Source organism: Glandiceps talaboti, chromosome 15, assembly GCF_964340395.1.
Source record: "Glandiceps talaboti chromosome 15, keGlaTala1.1, whole genome shotgun sequence".
Classification (NCBI taxonomy): Eukaryota; Metazoa; Hemichordata; class Enteropneusta; family Spengelidae; genus Glandiceps; species Glandiceps talaboti.
The window spans coordinates 23,059,263-23,084,932 of NC_135563.1; the positions used below are offsets into that span (position 1 = coordinate 23,059,263).

Genomic DNA, 25,670 nt, shown 5'->3' on the forward strand with positions numbered 1-25,670 from the left:
TATCACATTATTAATCAAAACTCTATTGCAATAATATATATTATGTAATCTCATGTATTATTTTCTCGCCTTTTAGAAACCGGACCATATTGAAAGGGGAACGCCACTCGCGAAAATAAAGGTATTTTCATGGGTTATGATGGTCATTTATTCATGTTACATCACATACAATTACTTGCGATTTCAGAGAAATATCATGTTGGTTGAATGTTGAATTATTAATGGTTGAACAATGAATATTCATGAGATATGTTTTCCAGTGAAGGGAATAAGCACTTTGGAGTTAGGCCATGGATAATTATTTCTGCCGACTCCCATCAAGTAATGGACAACAGTAAAGATACCCTATAAAGGCACAAAGCCAACTTGATGTTTCTCTAGAATCGCAAGTAACTATAGGTGATGTAAAATAATGAAATAACTCTCCAGAGCCCATAGTCTATGAAAATGTCTCTATTTCCTGGAGTGGTGTTCCCCTTGAAGTTAGTTGCAATTTTAAAGTTTTTTTATGTAATAAGTTACATGATATGTGAATCGGTTGACATTTCTTTCAAATATATGACGAGTGTATGTTTGTATTGACAACGTCTTTTGTTGCTTCTGTGATCTTCTTTGCGTTTCTCGTTTCTCGTTTTTTTAATACTCAACAAACCTGTCACTCAATCTACTATTTAGGGAAGCTACTATTCTTTTTATTTAGTACTTTCGAGCAAGTGTGTGTGTGTGTGTGTGTGTGTGTGTGTGTGTGTGTGTGTGGAGGGGGTGCGAGATGTCATTTGCTTGTTCATGATTGGCTCTGCAGTTGTCTTCACTAAAGTAGGGAGGGTTATTTTTGTATTTTCCCGTATCTGCAGACTGCATTGGCCTGACAAACATGAAAAAAAAATCGACGCAGGGGTATTAAGTGATGTAGTAAGTGATGCGCGCGCTGGCGAAACAATTCTTTTTTTTTTTTTTTTCTTTTCTTTTTCTTTTTTTTTTTTTTTTTTTGGGGGGGGGGGCTTTATATTGTGGTCCCACCATAGTAGTGACTGTGGGTGCGAATTCCCAGGATTCCTTTTCCATAATTAGATGTTTCTTAGTTACGATTATTACTTGACTTGAGTTAGTCTTATTCCAATGCCTACATCACTCTGTGTACGTTATTTCAAGGCAAAAACTACATTTCTCTGAAGACACCAGAAAAGAGAGTCTTTGAAAAATTGAACGGCTCTAGCATGTTCACTGACACATTTTCTAAATGGAGATGACGATTTCATACAAAATAATTCCAGGGAAATCAGAACAATATCGATTTTTGACATCTCGACTTTGTATTCCTATATTTTGCCAATACAAATATCTTGACTCTTACAAGACCCAGGACACATTCTTATATACTGCAGATCGTTAAATTATGTGATACTAGTAACAGTCGCCGTGAGCGAACACAGGTTAGCCCCTTTCACCAGAGTCACAGTTTGCTAAACAGTTTGCTAAATTCGTAATGATGATAATAGTGCTAGGTAGTCATATTAATGAATATTCCATTATGAGCATAATATGCTCAGTAACCAAGACAACGCCCACAACAAAAGACAAACTGTATTCTCTTTTTCAAAGACAACAGCAATGGCGGGTATTTCCGGAAATTGGCATTCCAAATATTGAACAAAAATATGCCCAGAAACCAAGACCACGCCCATGGCAATAGCAACAGCCAATCGGTAGTGTCTCTTCTAAGATAAGATTTGTGATGGGTAGCAAAATGAGCAAACACAAATACACCTAGCAACAAAGTCCATACCCATAGCAACAACCAAAAGATAGTTTTTTCAAAGATAACAAAAGTAGGTAGTCAAGTGTAATTCTAAAATGTGTTCGCAGCAACAAAGACCATGCCGATAGCAACACTCAAACGGTAGTGTCTTTTTCACTGATACCAACACTGACAGGTAGTCAATTAAGAGATTCACCATCCCCAAAATAACATGATTGAGCCTAGTCCTGGGACCCCTTAGACTCTCTCACAATCCTCAAAGCATCGCATCGCTAAAAGGGCTGTTTTGTATGTACCTAGATCTACTGCATAATTGTACTAGAATATCCTTGTACTGTGGGTCCTCATCGACTACATAGGGCTAATCATTTGTTGACATGTTACTGCGATGCCCGAGCATTGCAATAACATGGAGTAGCAGTAACATGTCAACAAATGATTAGCCCTATGTACATGTAGTCAATGGGGGTCCACAGTACAGTGATATTCTCGTACAACTATTCGGTAGATATTGGTACACATTAAACAGCTATAGCGATGCTCCCGCGGACTGGTGAGAGAGTCTATGGACCCCTTAACGCTGTTTGCATATTTCATAATTTTATGACACCTTTAGTTTGGTCTTACTGTAAGACACTACTGTACACGTATTTTTTTTATTATCCAACCATCATTATATTTCCAAATCAAATTTCCATTACACGGCTAATTGACTTTCATATTTTACTTATCAATCTCATTTACGCGAGTAATTTCCCTTTATTACGTGTCCATTAAATGAATAATCGGGAAAGCTTTCTTCCTTGTCTGTGTGACAACAAAAGCTGTGGATATTTCTATATAGAACTTAACGTCATTTTATAACTGGGTGACGTTCCCACTTTATTAAATATTGTAGTTGTCATTATTTGGTCTGCTTGGCCAATAAATCCATCTCTTTATTAGGTGTTGTACATATCAGTCCATGGCCACAACAAAAGTGTATCTCTTTACACTACATTTATGAAATATAACTCTCCCTAATACCTCCATGATGCAAGTAAACATGTTGGTGCAATCACGGCTCTACCTAGTCCTACCTCCATATATGAAACCTACATGATACCTGTTTTCTGAAGAAAAAAATAATATCGTCATATCCTAATTATCGCATATTGGGACTCCCCCCCCCCCCCATCCACCTACTAGATTTGTGATATATAATATATGCTATAGACATTTTGTGTACGTCATATCTTGACAAGTATAACCTCAGTTTACCCATAAAGTTTACCTAAGCTCGTACGTTCATTGGGGACTCATTACCTTTTCAATTCGTCTGACAATACGATATTGAATACTTCTTTTATTATGCTAAAACTCGGCGGGGACTCATACCACGAGGTCAGGTCTTCACCTCTATGAGTAAACCACCGTATCCGTGGGAGAGAATTTGTTGACGTATGTATACAGTTTATTTCACCTGCATACACGTATGCACCTTTGAATAATTGAATGCCTCAAGATTTTACGATCACGAAGAGAAAGTTTTAACAGAGGTTGGGTTATGTGTCTTCTTGCTATGGAGGCTTGTCAATTTACGAAACTACCTGTGTCATCTTCATTCCTTTAATAACTTATCAAGTGGTACAGTGCTTTGTATCTCAAGGTCATGAATGGACGTTTTAACACCAGTACCAAGGTGATTGCCTTAGACGGAATGACCGACGATAACATCGTGACTTACAATGACGGACTTGGGTCCACCACGGCTGAAAAAGGAGAGATCAAACTGAAACCCATTGCCTCAGCGCTGGTTGAAAATACAACGTGTCATGGAATACCCAGAATATACTCGGCATCTAACTTTGTCCGCAGAGCCTTCTGGTCACTTGTGTTCGTCTCAGCCGTTGCTTTGTTCTTATGGCAGTTTTCTAAACTACTAACAAATTACTATGCGTATGAAGTCGATGTCACGTTCGAGATAAAATTTGAAACTAACGCTGACTTTCCAGCAGTCACAATCTGTAATCTCAATCCGTTCAAAAACTCTAAAGCACAAGCGAATCAAGAAATTCTAAATCTGTTGTCTTCGAACAGTACGTCGCGAAGACGAAGGAATGCAGCACGTAACAAACGGTCAAGTGTAAGTAAAACATGGCTTCCTTACCAAGTGTATTTTTTGTGGGATTGTTGTTTGACAAACGCTGCAAAAAGATTTGAGTACACAGAGTATACTTACTCTGCAATTCATTTTGTCAATGTTGTAACACTGTTATACTAGGACACATTCATATAAGCCCTCGTTTTGTTAAAAGAAAATCCCGAAGGTGATTGAATAACAAACACAACGTGACATTCCATCTTATTTACAAACAGTACAACTATGGTACAATACAACAATCGGGAAAAATGCAGTTCGAAATTCAAGAACCACCAACATCAGACACATGTTCACAAATATGGCGGCACGATAATTTTTTAGTTGCTACCTTGTCTATCATTCTGCATCATTTAACCTGTTGGCATAATTAAAAGTCTAGCTCTTTCACGATATTTGCAAATAAATTTTACATGTATTTTAACCAAATATTAAAGAAAAAGATGAGGTTTTAAAAATGGTTTGGGTGAAAATAAGCTTACATTGGGATAAGTTTGGCGTGATAGATCGTGAAAGTGTAATACACAGAAACACGACAACTATATAATCAATTACATGTATTACAAATTTGTTGCTGCACACCCAGTTCTTTAACAGTTGCGGCAAGCAAAATCCGACTAAATTGTCTTTTATATACATGCTTATAGTTTCAAGTAATTGTCACCCATTCATAAATCTCTGTTATTGCTTGTATGTTTTCTATTTTTCCAAATCTCCAGTCGTCAAATTCCAACTACACGAACTGGGAAACGATGTCACTTGACTACGAATCCTTCGATTCTAATTTCGAAACCATGTTATTTGTGTATGACACCGTTGCAAGTTTGAATTATTCCGATAGAATGTTACTGGGACACGAAATTAATGATATGTTAATTGACTGCACGTGGAAAGGTTACCCCTGCGGACCAAGGTATGATACATAGTTGTATTTCATAACTACTTTTATGAGAACGGGGTTTTAAGTACATTGTTCGACATTTACGATATTTCCAGGTGTTTCATTTTTCATTTGATGTCTATGCATTGGTATCGCTATTTAGGTTCTTGTGTTGACAGACGTTGAACCCTTTCATGTTTGATGTTGCATACATTACACTGTTAGGTTCCATTAGAACTAATGATCGTTTTACACAGTGTTGAGATAAAATAAATTCATTCCTTTAATGCCATTATTTGATATTATCCTAATATATAACCCAAACTCGTTTATTTACTAATGGCGGTTCCAATTCTGATACTGCAAAAATGGTTGCCTATTTATATATCCAAACAATGATTCGAAACTTGAGTACATAACTAGGTATTCAATTTTATCCACACAAAAAAAAACAACCTCAACCACACAGCTCCAGCTACCAATTACTCCAAAACAAGCTTATACATGTATATACCATTACCTCCCCCCCCCCCACACTCACTTTGTGTCATTATGCTTTAAATGACCAGACGGCCTGGATCAAGGGGTGGGAGTTGGGTGGATGGGTGGTGGGGGGTGGGGGGGGGGTTCAATCTGATAACTTATTCTTGTCTTTACACATTCAATGATGATTTAGAGTTTACTAAGTCTACGATAAAATGTGTTGGGCGATCAGATAAATATATTACTGTATGCCAGTAAAAATACTGTAGATATTTTTGGGGTAAATAGATATTCGTAAATTGCAATATCCAGTTTCCTATATTTATCTAATGTACATTCAGTGGAATATTTCCAGTTTTTGTATGATATTTCAATATCTATTTTCATATCTCATGAACAGCAATTTTACACGGTTTTATAACTACATGTATGGGAATTGTTACACCTTTAATTCGGGAGACAGTGGGTCCTTAGTGCAGACGAACAAACCAGGCCCTCTTTACGGTAAGTTACCATTTACAGCATGTCAAGTCTTTATTAGGGGATAGATTTACAATAGGAGCCAGTTAGCCAGAAACAAAATGTCGTCTGACTAGGAAAAAACAATCTTACTAAAATTGCTACATTTTATCGTCTGGCTTGACAACAATCTTACTCACACTGCTACATTTTATCGTGTGGCTCCACAAAAATCTTTCTAATACTGTCTGCAGATTATTTGTGGGATGTTTACTTTTGGGTGATAATTCAAATAAGGAAAATGAAACAATTGTACTTCACTTTTTTGAGGAGGGAAAAGATAAATTGAAGCAACGTTAGTAAGATTTTTTGTCAAGCCAGATGATAAACATGATAATGACAATGAAGATCAACTAAATTGAGATCATAGAACAGTTTGAGTGACGTTCTAAATCAGTGAGCAGACATGCATACATCTCTAGTAGTTTTGTGGCACGTCAGCTGCTCAAAAGACACAAGTGACGATGTAAATTCGTAGATAGTTTTTAATATAATTTTATTACGTATTTTATTTTTGGTTGATTGTGTAGATAACTAAATTACATTGAAAAGAGTGATATGTTACACAATCCAGTCCTACTAAAGTACAGTTTGTATAACCAGCTATTTCTCGAAAGACTAAAAAATTACTATTCGAAATATCTATCGATGGATTCGTTACACGTATTTGTGAATCCCAGACCGACTATGAACCTCTTGACTATACTACGTTCAACTAAAACGAGTATCAATCCAAATATCTTGAAACCCCCCCCCCCCCCATTGATCCATAACTTTATGTCTTACAATTTTATATCATATCATTTTATTTAGGTTTATCATTGAAATTGTACGTGGAGCAGGACGAATATATTCATAGTATCCGAGAGTCTGCCGGGATCAGGGTTTTGATTCACTCACAAGATGTGATGCCATTTCCAGAAGATAACGGTTTTAGCATTTCACCAGGACAGGAAACAAATGTCGGAATACGAAAGGTAAGGTCGATGTGATGTACCGTATAATAACCTCGATGTGATGTACCGTATAATAACCTCTCCCCACCGATTAAATGCACAAACAGTTCTACGCATGAGCAGTGAACAATCTTGGAATAATAGTTATAATCTATATTCGGATACTAATTATTACTACGTTGGTCAGATACTTTTTGTACAGTAATAGTGACACTGTTCTCTTGAAGTCAAAATGAGCGTTTGAAAGCGATTGTGTACTTGATTTAAGGAAATTCCCAAAACCCCAAGTATCAGTGCCCTCAAGGAATGCGTAATGATTTGCTAAATGACTTTAAGTTTCGATTTGGATTTAAGATGGAAACGTATTATGAAAGGCGTTCGCTTCGATGCCAGACCAATATTATTTTCATACTCACATTTTAAGGTAAAAGTAGACCGGTCCCCATTTTCAAACAACGTCTGGTACATTCTGTTCATTGATTGCTTGTGCTATGGTTTTTAACGGGACATGTGGTAATAAAATAGTGATAATCGGAGAGGGGAATTCAGATTTACCATCTTGTAAAGAAGAAATACTATGTTCTAAAACCCAAACAAATGCACCTGTGGTTTTTTTCGCGTGTTGTAAGACACTTTTTCATGCTTGTTTTCTTGGACCCTCCCGTGGTGCCTCTATACAGGCTATCTACTAACCATGTTATACTAGAGGCCCGTGATTTAGTTACGCGGTTACCATGGTGATTCACTCTTTCACCGAAACTTACCGCCAGTACGTATGCCAGACATTAACTTAGTAATACTCTTTTTCTACAAATACGGACGTAAGCCGCGACGTAGAAATCGACTGAAATCACATTTATAATCAATTAACAATATTCAACGTCGAAATGATATGCTTCATAGTTCCAAGAATCAATTAGACGATGGAATATAGTGATTTTGTAAAAACGTCTGCTATGGATCGAAACGTCGCCATTGTTTAGGCTAGACGGATCGAAACATCACAATTCGTTTTCAATGTACTGTTCCACAATAACTGTTTCTGAGATCTTCTAGCGTTTTCACCAAAAGTGGAGGAAATGCAAATTAATACTGACTTAACTATTTGTTTTCGAAAAGATTTTTTTTGTCATCGATGTCATGAGATTTAAATTCAGATAAGAAAAATACTCATAGTGTTTTATGAAAATGTGATACTATAGAAATACTTCCATTTATGGTCTTATTAACTCAAACATGTTACTAGATCAATGATTTCAAAACATTTATTTTCTTCCAGCTTTCGATCAGTCGCCAACCATACCCTTATGGAGAGTGTAAAGATACCGAGACTGGTATTAACATATTTACAGAGTTCTTTGGGGTAGATTACTCTCAACAGGTAAGTGTTTTAGTTTTTCGTGTCTTTTCATTGGTATTTACCTCGCACTCTAATTATTATATTGTAATACGTGTTACTATTATATACTACCAGGCACGTTTGTTCAGATTATGTACATTTGTGAGAAAAAATTAATGAATAAGCTACAGTTTTCCATGATATGATATATATTCTACTTAAAGGAAAAGTCCAGTCAGACTTATTTCTGACACTTATATTGATTACTGCTATCAACTTACTAAATAAAGGAAAAGTCCAGTCAGACTTATTTGTGCCTTTAGTGCACTTGAATCGATTAGGGGGCCTACTGCGGTTAACTTAAATATTATTTTGGGAGAAAAATGGCACCTCGGTAACTTATTCAAAGTTGATATCTTCTTAAAGATGCTGCTCTACTTCACTTGATGCGTGTTCAATCACGTGGTTCAATCACGTGGTTCAATCAGTATTATATTAGTATTTGTCGGATAAAGAGATTGCGGTAAATGGAATGTCATCACCAAAAAGGTTTTCCCATAAACGTTCACAGAAATCCCAAAATGGCCGAACACCTGTCAAGTGCAGTAGGACTTTTTTACAATATTTCAAAGTTGCGTAAGTTACCAAGGTGATATTTTATCACCCAGAATCCTATGTAAATTTATAACAGTCTGTCATCAATACAACTGGGGATATACCTAAACGATACTTGGCCCAGTTTTACATGTCACAAGTTTGTGTCGGATAAATAAACAGTAGTGTAATAACATCCATAACTTTTATGTAACACTAGTTTCCTTCCGTTTGTTTTGACAAGAATACGGTCACAGTACATACCATATAAATTGCTCTCAGTGTTTAGTCTCGCCGTTAAAAATAAATTTATACGCCGAGTTGGTTTCTAGTGGGAAACCGTCAGTGAGTTATTTCCAAAACTTGTTATACCATGCGATGTCCCAGTAACTGTAATACATTCACCGTAATATAAACCAGAGGCTCGTTTTGTTTCTCATCAAACTATTAATCTTACTTCATATCAAACTTGGTTCATCGTAATGTGATAAAGTGTAAACAACCCGTAGTTGAACTGGTTTACGCCGAGGACTCAAAACAAACTATGGGTAACACGTGTGACAGTATAAACAGTGCACTTCACATAGACTGTATAGCTGTTTAAACAAATAAACTACTAATATTTTGACAATACAAATTAACACGGATGACTTTTAGATATTTGGACGATTCATATATACATCCATCCATAAAGTGCTAAACACTGTGGAGTACCATGCACATGCGTAAACACCTATGTCTTACTGGTAATGTAACAGTTATATACGTTATTACTGCATTTGCCAAACGTGATATTTGATAGTGAATACCATAGGCTATAGTTACTGTTTACCATAGATGGTTGAAAGACAATGTCGTTTATGGATATGAAATATTGTTATGTTATTGTTATAAAATTACAGGCCTGTGAAAAGGATTGTTATTTGCAACACGTGATAGACCAATGTGGCTGTGTTGATTATAGGTTTAACTATCACAACACATACAATGTGTGTCGCCATGGTGACGCAACACATGGTAAGTATCAGATCAGCCTGAACATAAACTTGAAAAAAGGAAATCAATTAAATACAATTTAGAGTAACGTTGGATAATTCTAATTGTTAAGTAAATTTCGGGTTCTCTTCGTTTAATGTTTATGCTAAAAGTCGCAGAGTGAAGGTACGGTTTAATAAAATACCGGCGGAAAATAACGTCAGACCTGCTCAATTTGTTTATTTCGCATCTGGATCCCCACTGAACAATGAATGACGGAAAAGTTTCAATCGATGTTTCCTAGGCAATCGTACATAATGTATTATTTATGTGATGTAAAGATATGAAATTACTCTCCAGATCCCAACGTTTACGGATCCGAAATGCCTTTATTTCCTGCAATGGCAGATGTGGTACCCTTTAAATGATTGGTTAGTCTGCTAACTATTTAAATACGTGATGTGATTATTTTTTTTTTTTAACATAAGTAAAGTCGTTGCTATGTTGCTTTCATTTGATTCTTGCCAGCAACGTGCATCGATCGAACAGAAGATGATTATAACAGTGGCAAACTAACACCTTGCAGTAATTTTTGCACTGAAAGTTGTACGTAAGTATAACATCAAAGCACTTGTCATACAACATGGCGATGGGCTATTTTAACTATAATTTATATTATATATATATATATATTATGTATATATATATATATATATATATACATGCCAACTATTAAAAATCAGTAAGCTTACAGTAGGCCAAACGTGTAAATCATAAAACAAAACACCTAGTTTAGTAAGTTTCTTCTGTTAGTCTAATTAATGTACATCATTGTCTGATCTTCGATATCTTACCGGAAGTAAAATTATCATTTCACTAAGGTTCAAACTAACTCAAAATATTCAACATAACTCAAGCAAGGATCTGACACCCAATTTGAAGTACTGTTGTTGTCCCTTTACAATAATGTAGGTGTTCATACGTAGTTTTAATATGCAAGAAGCACAATGTCTATGCATGCATAACAGGATCTTACCAATAGAAGTAAAAGTTGGACAAGGTTCATTGATCTTCACTGATTATGTGTCGATATATTTTGTACAACAGGGAAACATCCTACCGCACAAGGGTTACGTCATCACTTTGGCCAAATAAAAACTACAAAGTAGGTATACTAACTACAATCACATACCCTCTTGGTGGAGGGTCTATGCTACAATGAGATGCATATCAACAACATATGTAGGGGAGACTGGCATGTCATTACAGCACTCAAGTTGGTTCCACGTTTACGTTGTTACAACCAAGTGTCTTACTTTTTTCGAAATGCCCATACTGACAATTTGACAGTTTTTACTTATAATATCTAAAGAAAACGCAGTACAGTAAAACTACGATTATCTGAACTCAGAATATTGTAGGGTCATCCGAACGTGCATCATGTCCCCAAAGTTTTACTTGTTCAATACAAGTTGTACATGTATCACGTGTGTATCACGTGTGATGATAATATAGTGCTAGAATCTCTTTATTGATTGGATACCAGGTTGGATGCACTGACACTATAAAACTGACAATTTCATGACATATAATTCGGTCTTTATGTTAATCTGCAGCCACAGATCATACAAGAGGTGAAACAGATAAGTAGCAGTCTCAACACAATGGTGGGAATGGATAGTAGTTTTGCTGAGTAAGTAAACCTATATATTTTCATAGTTTTTCTCATCAGTTGCCAGTATTCATAGTCATTCATCTTTCATGGCTGTTTATAATCTTATACACGAGTAAAAACGCCTATAAAAATATGGTCATTCTGAAAGTCACTTTTAAGCTACAGTTGGGCCTATATGATTGGAAGCGAACAAACGTTAGGGACCAGTCAGTTTGTTCGGACGGGGGGGGGGGGGTGGATTGGTGGGTCACCCTGTAAGTTGAGAAATTGGCAGGGGGGGGGGGGGGGTATGCTGTTTTGAAAATTGTGGATGGGGGAATTGTGATGGAATAAAAAAATCCCTTTTGAATAGCCTAAAATTCGCGTTGAGAGTAAAAAACCTCCAGGGCTACTAGGGGAGACCCCTAGGACCCCCCACATGAGGTGTGAACATTCCAGTGTCAAGCTCTTCCCACCTCTTACTGTCAAGACGTTATCAAACTATATTTCAAAAATATTTCAACCCTATGTACAGTTACATGTTGGTGTTGTATTGTAAATCTTGGAAATTATTGTCTGAAAATGTCTGAATAGTCTCAAAATTGACATTTCAGAGTAAAAAAACCCAGCCTGTTTTTGGTTTTACAGGTGGGGGGGGGGGGGTCAGTGACTTTTTGTCGGCCCGATGGAAGAATTCACCGACCCCCCCCCCCCCCCCCGCTGGAGAAACTGACCGGTCCCTTAGTACACAATGCATGATGGAAAACACCTAACAAAAATCCCCCAAGTAATCATCATCATCATCAACAACAACAACAACAACAACAACAACAACAACAATAACAACAACAACGTGCAGTAATCTAAGAAGAATAGTAGAGAGTATGTCTTCGAATGACTTTATTTGAAATAAATGAAGACTATACTTGTCCTATGTATAAAATCTGTCCTTCAATGATAAACTGTGATGACAGCCATGTATAATCATCTGATTTTTGGTGCTTATTTACAGAAATAATTTATGCAAACTTAATATATATTATGAAGAATTCAATTTTGAAGCTATAACAGAAAGTCCAAAGTATGAGGTTAGTGCAATCTACTACGTTCAGTTTGTAAATTCAAGTTTATATTTTGATCATGTAATGGATTTGTTATATTAATCGGAAGTACTATTTTATTGTTACCTTCCCGTAACAGAAGGTAGTGTTGAGACTAGCTGTCTGTCTGTCTGTTTGTTTTTCTGTCTGTCTGTCTGTCTGTCTGTCTGTCTGTCTGTCACTTCCAAATCTCAAAAACTGTTCTAATAATAGATTATGAAAAGTATTTGAGAAGAAACTATCTGGAATAATCCGATGATCCCGAATTAAAAGAACAAACGAAGCTTGGTATACGTATCACAATCTTATTGTTGTCATTTTATCTAAATAGGAAGAAGATTTATTGAGTGACTTGGGGGGCCAACTTGGACTATGGATCGGAATGTCTTTCATATCTGTATTCGAATTTCTTGAGTTTTGTTATGATGTGTGTAGATGGCTTCATTACAAGCTATCCAACAGATCAAGAATCAGGAATACTTCGATTAATTGATTCAGAACCTGAGGATGCACGAAAGGGAAAACTTCCTATTATACAATAATCCCATTCTGACTTAAACTTTCAGACACTGACATAAACAAACACAATGGCTGTATAGAACAGAGCAAGACCTTTAAGAAAATATATGGAAATTATAGTAAGACTCATTCACTTGTGAGAAATGATCATTTGAACACATTTTGACCTTAAACTTGACCCTAACTCTTGTGTATCTCCCCCTCAGACCCAACAAACAAAGATGGGCTGAGACCAGATGAAACCAATTGGCTCACCCTCTAGTTCTACCCCTTGATAATATAGGCTATTACGAATTATAAATGTTATGTATATATAAAATTTGGGATATTTACATTAATTCCCCAAAAGTCATTTAACAAAACACTTGGATTAAGCATCACTTAGTGGCGTGTATGAGAATGTGTGTGTCTATGTGCGGGCATATGCGTGTGCATGTTCTGAGGCACTACACTGATTTAAATGATAGTGGTGAGATTCAGGACAAAGTCCATACCCATGAAAGAAGGAAAGGAGTTGAGGAAACAAACCTTTTACATGTAAAGTAGAATTAGCAAAAACTTTTTTAAAAAATTAATACATTTCACTTTTAAAGTTGTATTTATTTTAGCACAGTATTTGATATTTGTATCGGTATTGCTGTGTTTACTTCAAATTAGTCGTACAAAGATGTTTATGTCTCTCTTTACATGTAAATGTACCAGCTACATTATTCAATCGATATTCGAACCTTTGAAATATAGTTTCATTCTTTGGTGAATGACTTCACATTGCAGTTTGGTAGTTCATAAGTAAGGAGCTGGTTCTTCAAAAACTGAAAAATTACAATGAAATTTCCATATTTGAAATTTGATATGAATTTGAAGATATGTACTTATGCTGCATTTGTATGTTTGTTTTCCTGTTATGTCTGTAATAAAGCATAAATCTATGGCAACATATTGTTTGACTCATAATCTTGTGTCTCCCTCATACCCTCATCACCATTCATTTGGCTACTGTCCGACAGATACAAATCCAGGAAGCTTAGTAATGAGTTATGGATGACTGAGTGTCTGTGATTACATTTTGTCAGATTTGATAAAAGCTTGAACCCATGATGTATAAAGCTAGATGTGCTTTGCATCCCAATACAGGGACTATATTCAGTTTAGCCTGCAAGATCTGACGTTGTTTGCCATTATGTGGGGGCAGCGAGTGGTTTATACATAAACAGACCAACAACTAGTCCTGCTTGCAGATGGTGAATGGAACATGTACTGCAATGTTCCTCAACACACAGCGAAAAAATGTCAGAATCGAGTCCTGACTTGCTCCGTCTGCAAGCAGGACTAACAATGACTGATCTCTCTCAGAGTATGTTCAGTTCTAGTTGTGCTAAAAACCACACAAACCAAAGACAAAATTAACTGGTTTGATGCTTAAATTTTATTTAATTTCTTTGTAATCAAGTGTGATCATATCAAAATATAAACTAATTTGAGTGACAAATAACATGATGATATTAAAATTAACATAATCTAACCTGAGATTATCACTTTGTAATATCTTCACGGATTTCAAATTAAAAATGGCTGATACAAAAGATAACAGATTTAAGATCTAACTGTAGTATTGTGGTAATGTTTACTGTAAACCATGACATTTTTGTGAACATACTTTCATGACTTTCATGAGGGACAAGAAAAGATGAAACAATTTTTTGGGGTCGCAAAAATATTTGTTTGCTATTACATTGTGATTGTTGTGAAATGGTTGAAAGCAAAAAAGTACACATGTGAAAATTTCACGATTTACAATATTTGGTATGCAAGTAAAATCTGTCAAACTAGAGTTGTACAAGAAATTATTATCATCATTTAGATAAATCTCAGTACCACCTCAACTGAGAAAAGTACAATTCAAAATGAAGCTAAAGGTCAAGGCCATCAAAGTATAGACAAACATTGAGATGAAGTTGTTCTTTTTAATATCTACATACCCTACGATATGTTTGTACCTAACCCAGATACTTGGCTATCTGATTCAACATACTGGCTTTCTGACTTGACATACTGGCTTGACAGTATAGCCCACAGACTTGGCTATCTGACTTGACATACTGAATTGACAGTATAGCCCAAAGACTTGGCTGTCTGACTCTACATACTGGCTTGACAGTATAGCCCTGAGACCTGGCTTTCTGACTTGACATACTGGCTTGACAGTATAGCCCAGAGACTTGGCTATCTGACTTGACATACTGACTTGACAGTATAGCCCAGAGACTTGGCTATCTGACTTGACATACTGGCTTGACAGTATAGCCCAGAGACTTGGCTATCTGACTTGACATACTGGCTTGACAGTATAGCCCAAAGACTTGGCTATCTGACTTGACATACTGACTTGACAGTGTAGACCAGAGACTTGGCTATGATTTGACATACTGGCTTGACAGTATAGCCCAGAGACTTGGCTATCTGACGACATACTGGCTTGACAGTATAGCCCAGAGACTTGGCAATCTGAAGACATACTGGCTTGACAGTATAGCCCAGAGACTTGGCTATCTGACGACATACTGACTTGACAGTATAGCCCAGAGACTTGGCAATCTGACGACATACTGGCTTGACAGTATAGCCCAGAGACTTGGCAATCTGACGACATACTGGCTTGACAGTATAGCCCAAAGACTTGCCCAAAGACTCTGGCTTGACAGTTCTGGCAAATGACATTTTCAAGCCAGAGATCTAAGTCTCTGAGTTAATATGTACCCACCCTTAATCCTAAAATCCAGTTGTGTGCAATTACATTGGGTAAACTTTTACTAATAATAAAGGATAAATTGTTCACATTTCTGAAGTGATTGTTCACAAATTACTCTTCACATATGATTGTCAAAGGTAAAATGTGATGATCTGAAGTTTGGTTTGAAGTTTGATTTTTGATTTTTCTTTTGCTGTGTTTTGATGTGTAGCAGAATCAATGTACACAAATTTGACACATTTTAGAAATGTAGACATAATCTTTCAGTGAAATTGCTTGCAAGATATAGCCAAAATGTCTCCCTCTATCATCCAGGGGTAAGAATGTACAACAATATATACACATAATGCACTCCAGAAAACAAAGAGATTTTTGTAAACTTTGACTAATTTCATAATTTCATGTCACTTATAGCACAACGAGAAGAAAATAGTTGAACTTGTTCATCATTCATTGTTCAGGTCTGCTCCTAACCTCCTAACCATAGAGGATATGGTTATGGTTAGGTTAGATATAAGACTCAAGTTCCTAGCATTAACCTGACATGTATCACCTACAATAAGTGAACACTGTCCTAGATGAATGTGTCTTCAACTTTATCCTGTACTCTGACATCTCAAGCTAGGTGGCCTAGTTTGCTTTATTTTGTCACAAAATTTCACAGATATCAGACAGTGTGTTTAATAGGCCCACTTCCAGTTTATTTAGACAGACAAACAAAGTGAATGACGTAACTATGACAACATAACTACAATTATGAAAACATAACTAGTTATGAATCAACAAAAACTTACATATCATTTTCAATATAGTGCATTATTCCAGATAGATCATTTTCCTTGAAAAGATACAATACAGGAATGTCATTCTACCTTTTTTCAGCACATTTATTTGCTCTCCAAAATATATCATAGTGTTTGTGCCTAAACTATACAGATAAGTTAAAGTGAAATATTTACATAGCACCTGCTGATTGTGTCCAACTAAGAAACTGATAGCGAACCTTTTGTTAGCTATAACCATAGAATTTTTCCTCTGAAATTCCTTCTTGAACTTGACCTTCTTCAGTCATAAAGTAGGCCATGGTTGGTACTCTACTTAGAGATGACGACATGGCACTCAATTTACGTATTCGCCTGATGTAGAGTAAGATTGCGGCTACGACAACTACAAAACATAAAATCAACAAGTACTGGTTGGAGATCATAGATGCTCTTATCCATGGTGGTTTGTAGCCCCCTTGAAAACCATTCTGCTGCATTTCCCTGTAAGACATAAAACAGAGGAATCTGTTAGAATTCTAAAAACAGTAAAATCTTGGTATAAATTGTTTCTGATGATATGGCTATTTAAGAGTTTCAAAGTCATGTTCGTTCTCAAAGACTAATGTTGACAAATTTCTACGATTGTGCACTCTTTATGTACAAAGAGATAATTTAGTTACAACTCTTTTTTGTGTTTTAATAAGAGAAAACAAGTCTTTGGCAAAAATGTCCAGGTTCACAGTATGTCCTTGCTTGCTTTAGAAGTACATGACACCCACTTTAGACTACAACTAGAACATTATTTACTTAATATCAATCATTATCTTGGTATAGCGAATTAGTTTGTACATGTTTTGAGGTATTGATGAACCTATACAAGAATAGAAAATTTTCAGGTTCAAAGATGTATTCCGTGAGATGACGTCACTTATGTTGTTATGTTTTGACTTGTTTTGTCTTTATTACATTAGAAATATCATTTTTATCATGAAATGGTGGAAAGACATGTTGACAGCTTTTATTGTGAGTGATTGTAATATACAGAGACTACACACCATCAGTGACAGACAGGTAAACCTAGGGTAAGGTCAGGTGACAACCTTCCCCATGAGTAGTGCATACAGAGACTACACACCATCAATGACAGGTAAACCTAGGGTAAGGTCAGGTGACAAACCATCTCCCTGAGTAGTGCATACAAACTCTCCTGCATGTACAGAATACATGGCGTTGTATAGGGAGACATGTGATACATCTTTGAACAGACAACAGGTTTATAGAGATATACTGGATGGTACCTATCAATTGTATTCTGGATTCCTAACGTCCTTTCCTTCTTTCCTCTTGTATGATTTTTTTAGCTTCAAATCGCCACATTGGCTTGGTTATGTAGGTAAAGAAGCATGTCACTTTGGGTCTGAACATTTTTTGAAGATCACTGATGCTGAGAAAATTTCTTAACAATACTCATTTTTTGAATAGTCGTTTTTTTAAAAAAAATAGTTGTGAATGAATGAACATTTGAAATAGTCAATCTTTGTATCATATAGTATTGCTGTAATTTGAAAAGACCAAAGTTAACACATTTACCTTAGTGGTAGGTATCTTGTCCTATACAAAATGGCTCCTAATGTCCACTGAACTTCTTTGTCATGAATCAAACTAGCTGTTCTCAAGTTTTTATACTCTTCTGGAAATTTATAACCATCATGTAGGATACTTGCCATCCATGCTGACTTGAAACATTGATACCTAGAGTACAGAAAATACATAAACAAGTATTTGTACTATAAATCAAATGTACACTAGAATAGAATAGAATACATAAACAAGTATTAGTACTATAAATCAAATGTACACTAGATTAGAGAATGTGGGAATACATAAATGAGTATTAGAACTATAAATCATATGTGCACTAACTAATGTGTAAGGCAACCAATCATCAGCGTCTATAGTCCAGCCCCTCTAGCTCTCTGAAGACCAAAAAAAATCCCTTATATGGAACAATGCACTGCAGTGCTATTTGTAATCAGTGTGCATTGGCCAAACACCCCCTAGCCATCTGAAGATTAACAAAATCCCTTTGTGGTACACTGCCACCAGTGTCAGTATCCAAGCACACCTAGCTCTCTGAAGACAAACAAACTTGATACCAAACTTACTTGAATCTGTGTTCATCTGCCTTAGGATAAAGACCTTTTTTGTGGTGTTCTTCAAGGACTGGCCATTTACTTGAACAGAAGTTCTGTGACAAAACAAGCATTAAAACCAATTCAAGAATGTTTCTTTTTAGAATATGTATATCTTCATGAGAAAAATCATGGTAAAAAAAAGTTGTCAAATTCCAAACTTGATAATTTTGAAGTGACTGAAAATACAAAATATGGTCATATTGGCATAGACCTGTAACCAGGAGACTGATATTTTAATACAGTTAATGTTATAAAAACAACTTCATTAAAACATCAACACAATCAATGCAGTCCACAACAGACATTATACCATGCACAAGCCAAGTTGAACAAAAAATAAGGAATTTGTACCCTGGTCTTTCTATGTCAAGACAACGTGCATCTATGTCACAACAAAGTGTGTCTATGTCACTGGTTCTGCTGTGTTCAAAATGAGTCACAACTTTCAAAATTGCTAATACTTTCCCCAATTTTTCCTTTGATATTACTGGCACTGGTATAGTTATATTGTTCTCCAATATTTTTCTTCATTCCGCTGGAAAATACTCGTAACCTACAGGTTTTGTCACTTCTCATCTAGCAAGTCATAGTGACAAGGCCCCTTAGGTCACTCATATTTTCCTCAGCTGAACAAAGAAAAATAATGGGGAATAATATCTAAATTAACATAATGAACACTTTTTATTCACCTTTGCTGCTTTTTGAAAAGTGACATAGTCATACGGTCCACCCATTCGTAACACGTCTTCCATTGAGTACCAGAACTCCGAAAATCCATAAAATTCACTATTGTGGTAAGAGAAGTGTGGTTGGTACACTCCATTGATAGAACAAGGTTCCTTCTGACATGGCATTTGTAAGTCTAACAAAGGAAGAATCTTAGATCGGCAAGCATCAAAGTCCCCAGTTCCTCTAAGGTAGTATTTTTTATCTGAAGTGTCTTTTATTTCATCTGGCATGTCTGAAGGCAAACATGGGTCCTGGATTGGTGTGTTGGGATCTATACCTATAAAATTACTGAACACAGAAAAAACAAACAACAATGAATTGAAAATGTTATCACTTTGTGAATGAATGAATGAATGAATGAATGAATGAATGAATGAATGAATGAATGAATGAATGAATGAATGAATGAATGAATGAATGAATGAATGAACAAGGACCCATTGTTGATGTAAACAAAATGTGCTTTCATTTCACTCTATGACCTGTGTTTGCTTAAAGGAATGGGGGCCACATCTGAATATTTTTCTGTGTTACTTTTGTATCATAAGAAGAATGACATACACCATTGTCCTTACTCGACATAAACATGATACTAGAAGGCTTTTATGTAAGTAACCCTTTATAGTTCAAGGCTACTACTTGCACACAGACTTTAAGGCCACAGTAGTAGGTTAGAGTTTATTCAGGAATAGTTGTACAGTATTTTCTAAATGGGGTTTGAGCTTCTAAAACAAACATTCTTGCATAGCACTTTAAATTCCTGCATCAACACAAATATGGCTGTCATTAATGTCTTTAGGGTCACATGACACGTTCCATAATTTGCTCAGAGTGATGTAAACACTTTGTGAGAATACTCTGTGAAAGGCGTATCCACTTCTTGATCATCCGTTACATTGGACCATAAAGAATTCAAAGTCAGAGGAAATCTCTTAGTAGTCTTGGTGCTAGACCCAGTGGGCTATTCTGTTCACTGTGTAGGTGACTGAAAGTCACTAGTGAGGATGATAGCCTGAATGGTGTTCCACCCTCATATCTATCAGAAGGAAGCCAGAGGTCTAGCAGCTAGACAAATCTCTAAGTCTTAGTAGAGTTCAATTGACACTGAGTTAAGTTAGGTATTCTGCATGAATGACACAGAAATTTCAATGGTTCTCAGGTTACTGATCTTTGTGTTACAACGATGGACTTCATGAATCATGCATGGTGTATTAAAAATACCAGAAATAGAAACCACCCTTGTAAATGTACATAAAATACTTTGAATCAACTCAGATACTTCAATGAAGATGTTTTTATCTGTTTGTGACAAAGATAATTTGAGTTACCGATACATGTATATGTTAATGTGTATATATATCACTTTGTATGTTTAAAAAGCCAAGTACTTACCCTTGTTTCTTTGTCTCATTGATAAGCCTTTTCTCGTATCTTTCTCTGGCAGCATTGCCTCCATAGCCAAGGAATGTTGTAACATAAACTCTGTACACATGCTCTGTTTGATGGGCATCACAACCTAGGTTGAATTCAGCCATTAAGTTTTTGGCAAGCTCCTCCTATACACAAACAGATATACGGAGCAAGTTATGAAGAACAGTTTCAGTTACCTTGCTTCTTGGTGCCCACTTGACCACCATACAAACAGTCTCTGGAAACGCTATAGAAATACCATTCAATCAATATGGCAGATGACCACTCATATCGGTACATTAAGGGTGAAACTATATCGAAAGATCCATGACACTACTGGGAGATACAGAAGTTAGTGTCACATGTTTGAATCCCACAGTTGATGAAGAAAACCTAAATGTCAATCATAGCTGTCTTTATTGCAACACATCTAATGTCAATCTGGATTTGAATTCTCCCACAATGCACTGCTTTTGAATAGAGGGTAGCCATATTGATTTGAAAACATATTGCATTTCAATGGACTGTCTGCTGGTGACTGAGCATGCTCAGAGAGGCTGGGTAACAACTAATTTATGAATTCGCTGAACCAGTTTGTTTAGCACCATGGTTTTCTGAAGAAGCATTTCGTTATTATTTTGCCAATGGAGCTATAACAATGTTGGCACTATGTCTAATGGGAATACCATATCACCTGGGGAGACTTACAAATGCCTTCCAGATAAATATTTGTCTTTAAATGATGACTTTTATGCAGGAATTATATATACTGAAAGATTCACCAGCGTGGACGCTTCTTTCACTTAGCAAGCACTGACAACATTGATTCTTACAATCTGGGTACTATGCATTCATAACTACACCATACCATTATCTACAGATTAGCCACTAGCTGGTATTGAATTATTACAACACAGCAGGACTCGAAATCTGACATTCTTAGATGAATAGTTAGTGACAAAATGCAACAAAATGAACTATTTCTTATGGTTGACTTCTTACTTCTATGTCTACAGTATAAAATGCTAATTATATACTAAAAATAATAATTACTAAGTTTTGAATGTATCATGTATGACCATCATTACTACAAACACATGCACAATGAATAGAAAACTTAACAATATCAATCAATCAATCAATCAATCATGATAGCATTGGATTCCAAAAGATAAGTTCTGTTAAATGGCGCTTGAAAGGTTCAATCCACACAATATGTCAGTTTGAAAAGATGTGCTTCAATTTGTTCTTAAATATATTACTGTTACATAATCAGCTAACAATTCAATGGAGAATGTAACACTTGTTAAAACTACAATTATTGGAATAATTAGTGATTATCAGTGATTGAAATTTATATCAATTCAAAGCATTAAATATGTAATAATTTTTTAAATATTTATGTTAATTTTATTCCCTTCAATTTTAAGCATAACATGTATATTTATGATTATTAAAGATAATTATGATTGACACAATAAAGAATTACATCTACATCACTAGTATTTAATGGAAATATCATTTAATGATAATAATTAATAATTAATAATTAATAATTAGTGATTAATTTAATCACAATCTAAATTTTATCAAAAGTAGATTTCACACTTGATAGAAAAATTAAACACCTGTTTATCATGAGATTTAAATCTTACAGAGTTGGGGACTTCAAACGCAATCTGAGCTGAACCCCCTCCCATGTCTAAAACACCGACAGTTCTTTTACGTAATAGTGGAGTTTCATGAGTAGCTGCTCCTGTCAGCTCTATTTGCACCACTGGGTCATCTGAAATTAGAAATGAGAAAAAGCTAATTATCATTTCCAAGCTCAATCATGTGTCTTTCTACAATTTTAAATCATTGAGTGATTCTCTGATTTGGAAACATGATGGTTGAATGGTTAGAATGGCTGGTTCAGAATCTGAAACTTGCAGGTTCGTCGTATTACCACCATTTTAGTCCTTGTGCAAGATTTGAACCACAATTACATACAAGTCAAACAAGATGTATAAATAGGAACTTGGTAAGATAGAGGTTGCTTTAATTCTATGCATTTTAATACAGATGATGCAAAAATGGAATATATGCTCCCAGGGAGCTAACGAAGTATAGAATTGTTGTGTTGTTATAGGTCTTTGTAATGTTAAAGTGCTATGATCACAACAGTGGAGGTGATTTAAAAAAAAAAGTGTATCACTATCAATATAACCTGGGTTATAAAAAGGTGACTCTCAGAAGGCAGTGTAAATCATTGTCTCAATATATCACAGAAAGAGTCAATAATGGCCTTTTTCATAACCACGCTTGACTATTCAATTAAAAATATCAGTTTATGTGACTTATATCATTTTAAAATGTGGGACATAGAAGTAAAGCCACAGTCTGGGTTAAACCAATAATACTTACCATCATCAGCATGGTCAAACCTTCCCAACACAAAGTTGATCCCAATCCAAGCATAAATACCTTCCTCCTTCCCAGATATCACTTCAGCATGTGTCTCAGAAAATAGAAAGTTAAAATCTTTGGGTACATCATTTCTGATGTCATCTAAAATGGCAGTCTGTTGGCTGGAAGGGAAAAGGCACCATTAGCTTATTTCTGAGTTTTCCATTTTGTGAAGTTTAACTCAACGCATACCCTTACCAAACTTCTCCTAAAGATTGGCTCATGGGCATTTATTTGAGAATTAACTTGTACTGAAAGTAGTGACAGATCTGGTTACTTGGCAACCACGGCATAGAAGGAGGACAGAGAGAACAAATCTAATCTGTCCAACACTACTTGCCTCTGCACTTGTCTTGAGACATCTGCCATTCTTTCATACTACATGAATTAGTTTTACAAACTCAAAACACATACCTATCTGTCAACATTCTAAGACCTGCTGTGGCTAACACATACAGGGGTGTTTCTTGATGTTTTACCAATGGAATATGATCAGCTGCATAGTTCAGCAGAGGTTTGAGAGATTCAGATGCACCATCAGGGTTGTCAGCATATGCAGACAGGCCTACAATAAGAACAACAAACATTCATAACTCAAAAAAAGTTAGACTGTACATCATTGAAAATATTTCCTATTTTACATACAAGATTATATCCTGACTAGTGTTAAAATTCTCAGTACCTGCAAGAACATTTACCTCTCACTTGCAGACTATTAATAGAATAAAAAGGTCAATTTATTCATGTGTGGCATGTACAGCGAAAATCAACCAAGAAATCAGTCTGGAATAGACCATGTTGTTGCAATCTTACCTGGTTTGATTTTCTTGACCACAGGTTGTCTGTTCCTGTCTCTCATTTGTTGAATCTGTAACAATTCTTTGGGACTGCCAGTATGTCGTGGCCAGAAATAGACAAAGACTCTGGTTCCACTACTGCCAGCATCAATAACTATACCATAAAATAGATTAGGATCTGTAATATCTGTTGCTTCTGCATGTGTATATTTGTTAGCATACCGTTCATAACTATCATCTATATTAAGTTTGTGACTTTCAACTATAAGGATAAGAACTATAAGTCCAACAAATGCAAGTCCTAGTACAAGGATGATAAAATTGCGATTGAAACCATTCAGTCTGATGTGCCATGTTGCTGGGAGTGATGGGAAAGATAACCTGCAAATAAAAATAAAAAGATACAATACCTTGGATTTATGATCAGTGTTTTTTTTTAAGTTTTGGGGAATAGTAACAGGATAATAGAGGTGAACTTTGTGTAGAATTCAAGAATTTTAATGGGAAACTGGTAAAAAACAACAACTTGGGGACACTTGTCAATTTTACCTACAATATTCGTAATACTGATGATGAATACTTCTAATTATTTATTTATTTAATTCATTAACTAATTAATTATTGATCAATTAATTAATTTGCATATACTAAAGATATATCCTAGCAGTACATATTAATATATTTTCTTAGTCCTGCTATGTAGCTACCCCTTCTAGGACGTATCCTAACATATCTTGTATCTCTACTTATCTCTGCCTGGTTCAAATGAATTATATAACAGTAAATGGCATTCTGACTCTGGTGGCATGGTAGTGTACTCAATCCCTCTGCCAGTGTATAGTGGAGGGTTTATGGTGAGTGTCACAGTGCCACATACTTGATTTGTATGGTCTGTTTGAATCAAAAGTATTTCATGTCTCTCCCCCCCCCCACCACATCATTAAGATGATTTATAATATAGTTATAAAGCAGATATACGAGTCTAGAAATATATGCTTGGCACGCCCCCCCCCCACACACACACACACACAGACAGACATACAGACAGACTAAACAGACCTAGACCTGTCTGTCTCCTTTTTATCAGGTGGGATTTTTTTTATTTTTCAATTACGCATGTGATTTCGTTATGATGGATTCTTGTATATCGAGCGACATATAAAATGAACCAGTAACTGGTTTCACAAAGCACTATATGATCCTATGACCATGGAAGTGTAACTAACTTCCTAATGAGTATTATTTTAAGGAAAGTACCGGTAAATCATGAGTGTACATACTTACCTTGCCATATGTGTTTTCGATGTGAAACGGACAGTGGCTAAGATTGTCAAAGATGGTCCTATTAACACACGTACAAGTGAAGTAGTTACATTCCATTTGTTTACATGCTATTACGATCCAATTTCTAGTAAACGTGTCACTCTTCAACACTTTAAAAATGTCCACATGTTGATTCCAAATTTTAAGCGACAGCTCAACAAGCAAACGTGTACAAATATACCCTTTTACGGTAAATTTGTCCGCAAGGCACAACAAGAAATTTTTAGTAGTATTCGTTACCGGTGTTATATCTTCACCTACTTTATATAAATTTGATTTTTGTTAATTTTACTGTATTAAATGTCTATTCTTAGAGTATTATTTCACTAAAATAGAG

At 35.7% G+C, this 25,670-nt stretch overlaps 2 protein-coding genes across 4 annotated transcripts; one reads left to right on the top strand and one right to left on the bottom strand.

Moving 5' to 3' along the window:
* The first annotated feature begins 3,054 nt into the window (after positions 1-3,054).
* On the top strand, positions 3,055-13,844 carry LOC144446481 (epithelial sodium channel subunit alpha-like). The gene is made up of 11 exons (XM_078136249.1): positions 3,055-3,884; positions 4,619-4,812; positions 5,663-5,766; positions 6,595-6,758; positions 8,017-8,118; positions 9,573-9,687; positions 10,174-10,255; positions 10,753-10,810; positions 11,262-11,338; positions 12,312-12,387; positions 12,731-13,844. The coding sequence occupies exons 1-11, from the start codon at positions 3,411-3,413 to the stop codon at positions 12,890-12,892; spliced, it is 1,608 nt and encodes a 535-aa protein (XP_077992375.1). The 5' UTR covers positions 3,055-3,410; the 3' UTR covers positions 12,893-13,844.
* Positions 13,845-14,347: 503 nt separating this feature from the next.
* On the bottom strand, positions 14,348-25,483 carry LOC144446130 (ectonucleoside triphosphate diphosphohydrolase 4-like). Of its 3 annotated transcripts, none has more exons than XM_078135846.1 (10): positions 25,295-25,483; positions 24,027-24,164; positions 23,628-23,778; positions 23,172-23,335; positions 22,394-22,551; positions 20,748-20,911; positions 19,316-19,643; positions 18,597-18,679; positions 18,022-18,183; positions 14,348-16,932 (listed from the first exon to the last, which is right to left on the bottom strand). In XM_078135846.1, exons 2-10 carry the CDS (start codon positions 24,070-24,072, stop codon positions 16,677-16,679), a joined length of 1,512 nt encoding a protein of 503 aa, XP_077991972.1. In that variant the 5' UTR covers positions 24,073-24,164; positions 25,295-25,483; the 3' UTR covers positions 14,348-16,676. The 3 variants fall into 3 exon arrangements, with proteins under 3 accessions (XP_077991972.1, XP_077991971.1, XP_077991970.1); XM_078135845.1 differs by having other exon boundaries at positions 22,421-22,551; positions 24,027-24,391; XM_078135844.1 differs by having other exon boundaries at positions 24,027-24,391.
* Positions 25,484-25,670: the final 187 nt, after the last annotated feature.

Coding starts and splice junctions, on each gene's coding strand:
- LOC144446481 (XM_078136249.1), top strand. CDS start 3,411: ATGAATGGACGTTTTAACACCAGTACCAAGGTGATTGCCTTAGACGGA. Junction 11,339..12,311: donor ATGGATAGTAGTTTTGCTGA/GTAAGTAAACCT, acceptor GCTTATTTACAG/AAATAATTTATGCAAACTTA. Junction 12,388..12,730: donor CAGAAAGTCCAAAGTATGAG/GTTAGTGCAATC, acceptor TTATCTAAATAG/GAAGAAGATTTATTGAGTGA.
- LOC144446130 (XM_078135844.1), bottom strand. Junction 23,336..23,627: donor CTTAGAATGTTGACAGATAG/GTATGTGTTTTG, acceptor TTTCCCTTCCAG/CCAACAGACTGCCATTTTAG. Junction 22,552..23,171: donor GTTTGACCATGCTGATGATG/GTAAGTATTATT, acceptor TTCTAATTTCAG/ATGACCCAGTGGTGCAAATA.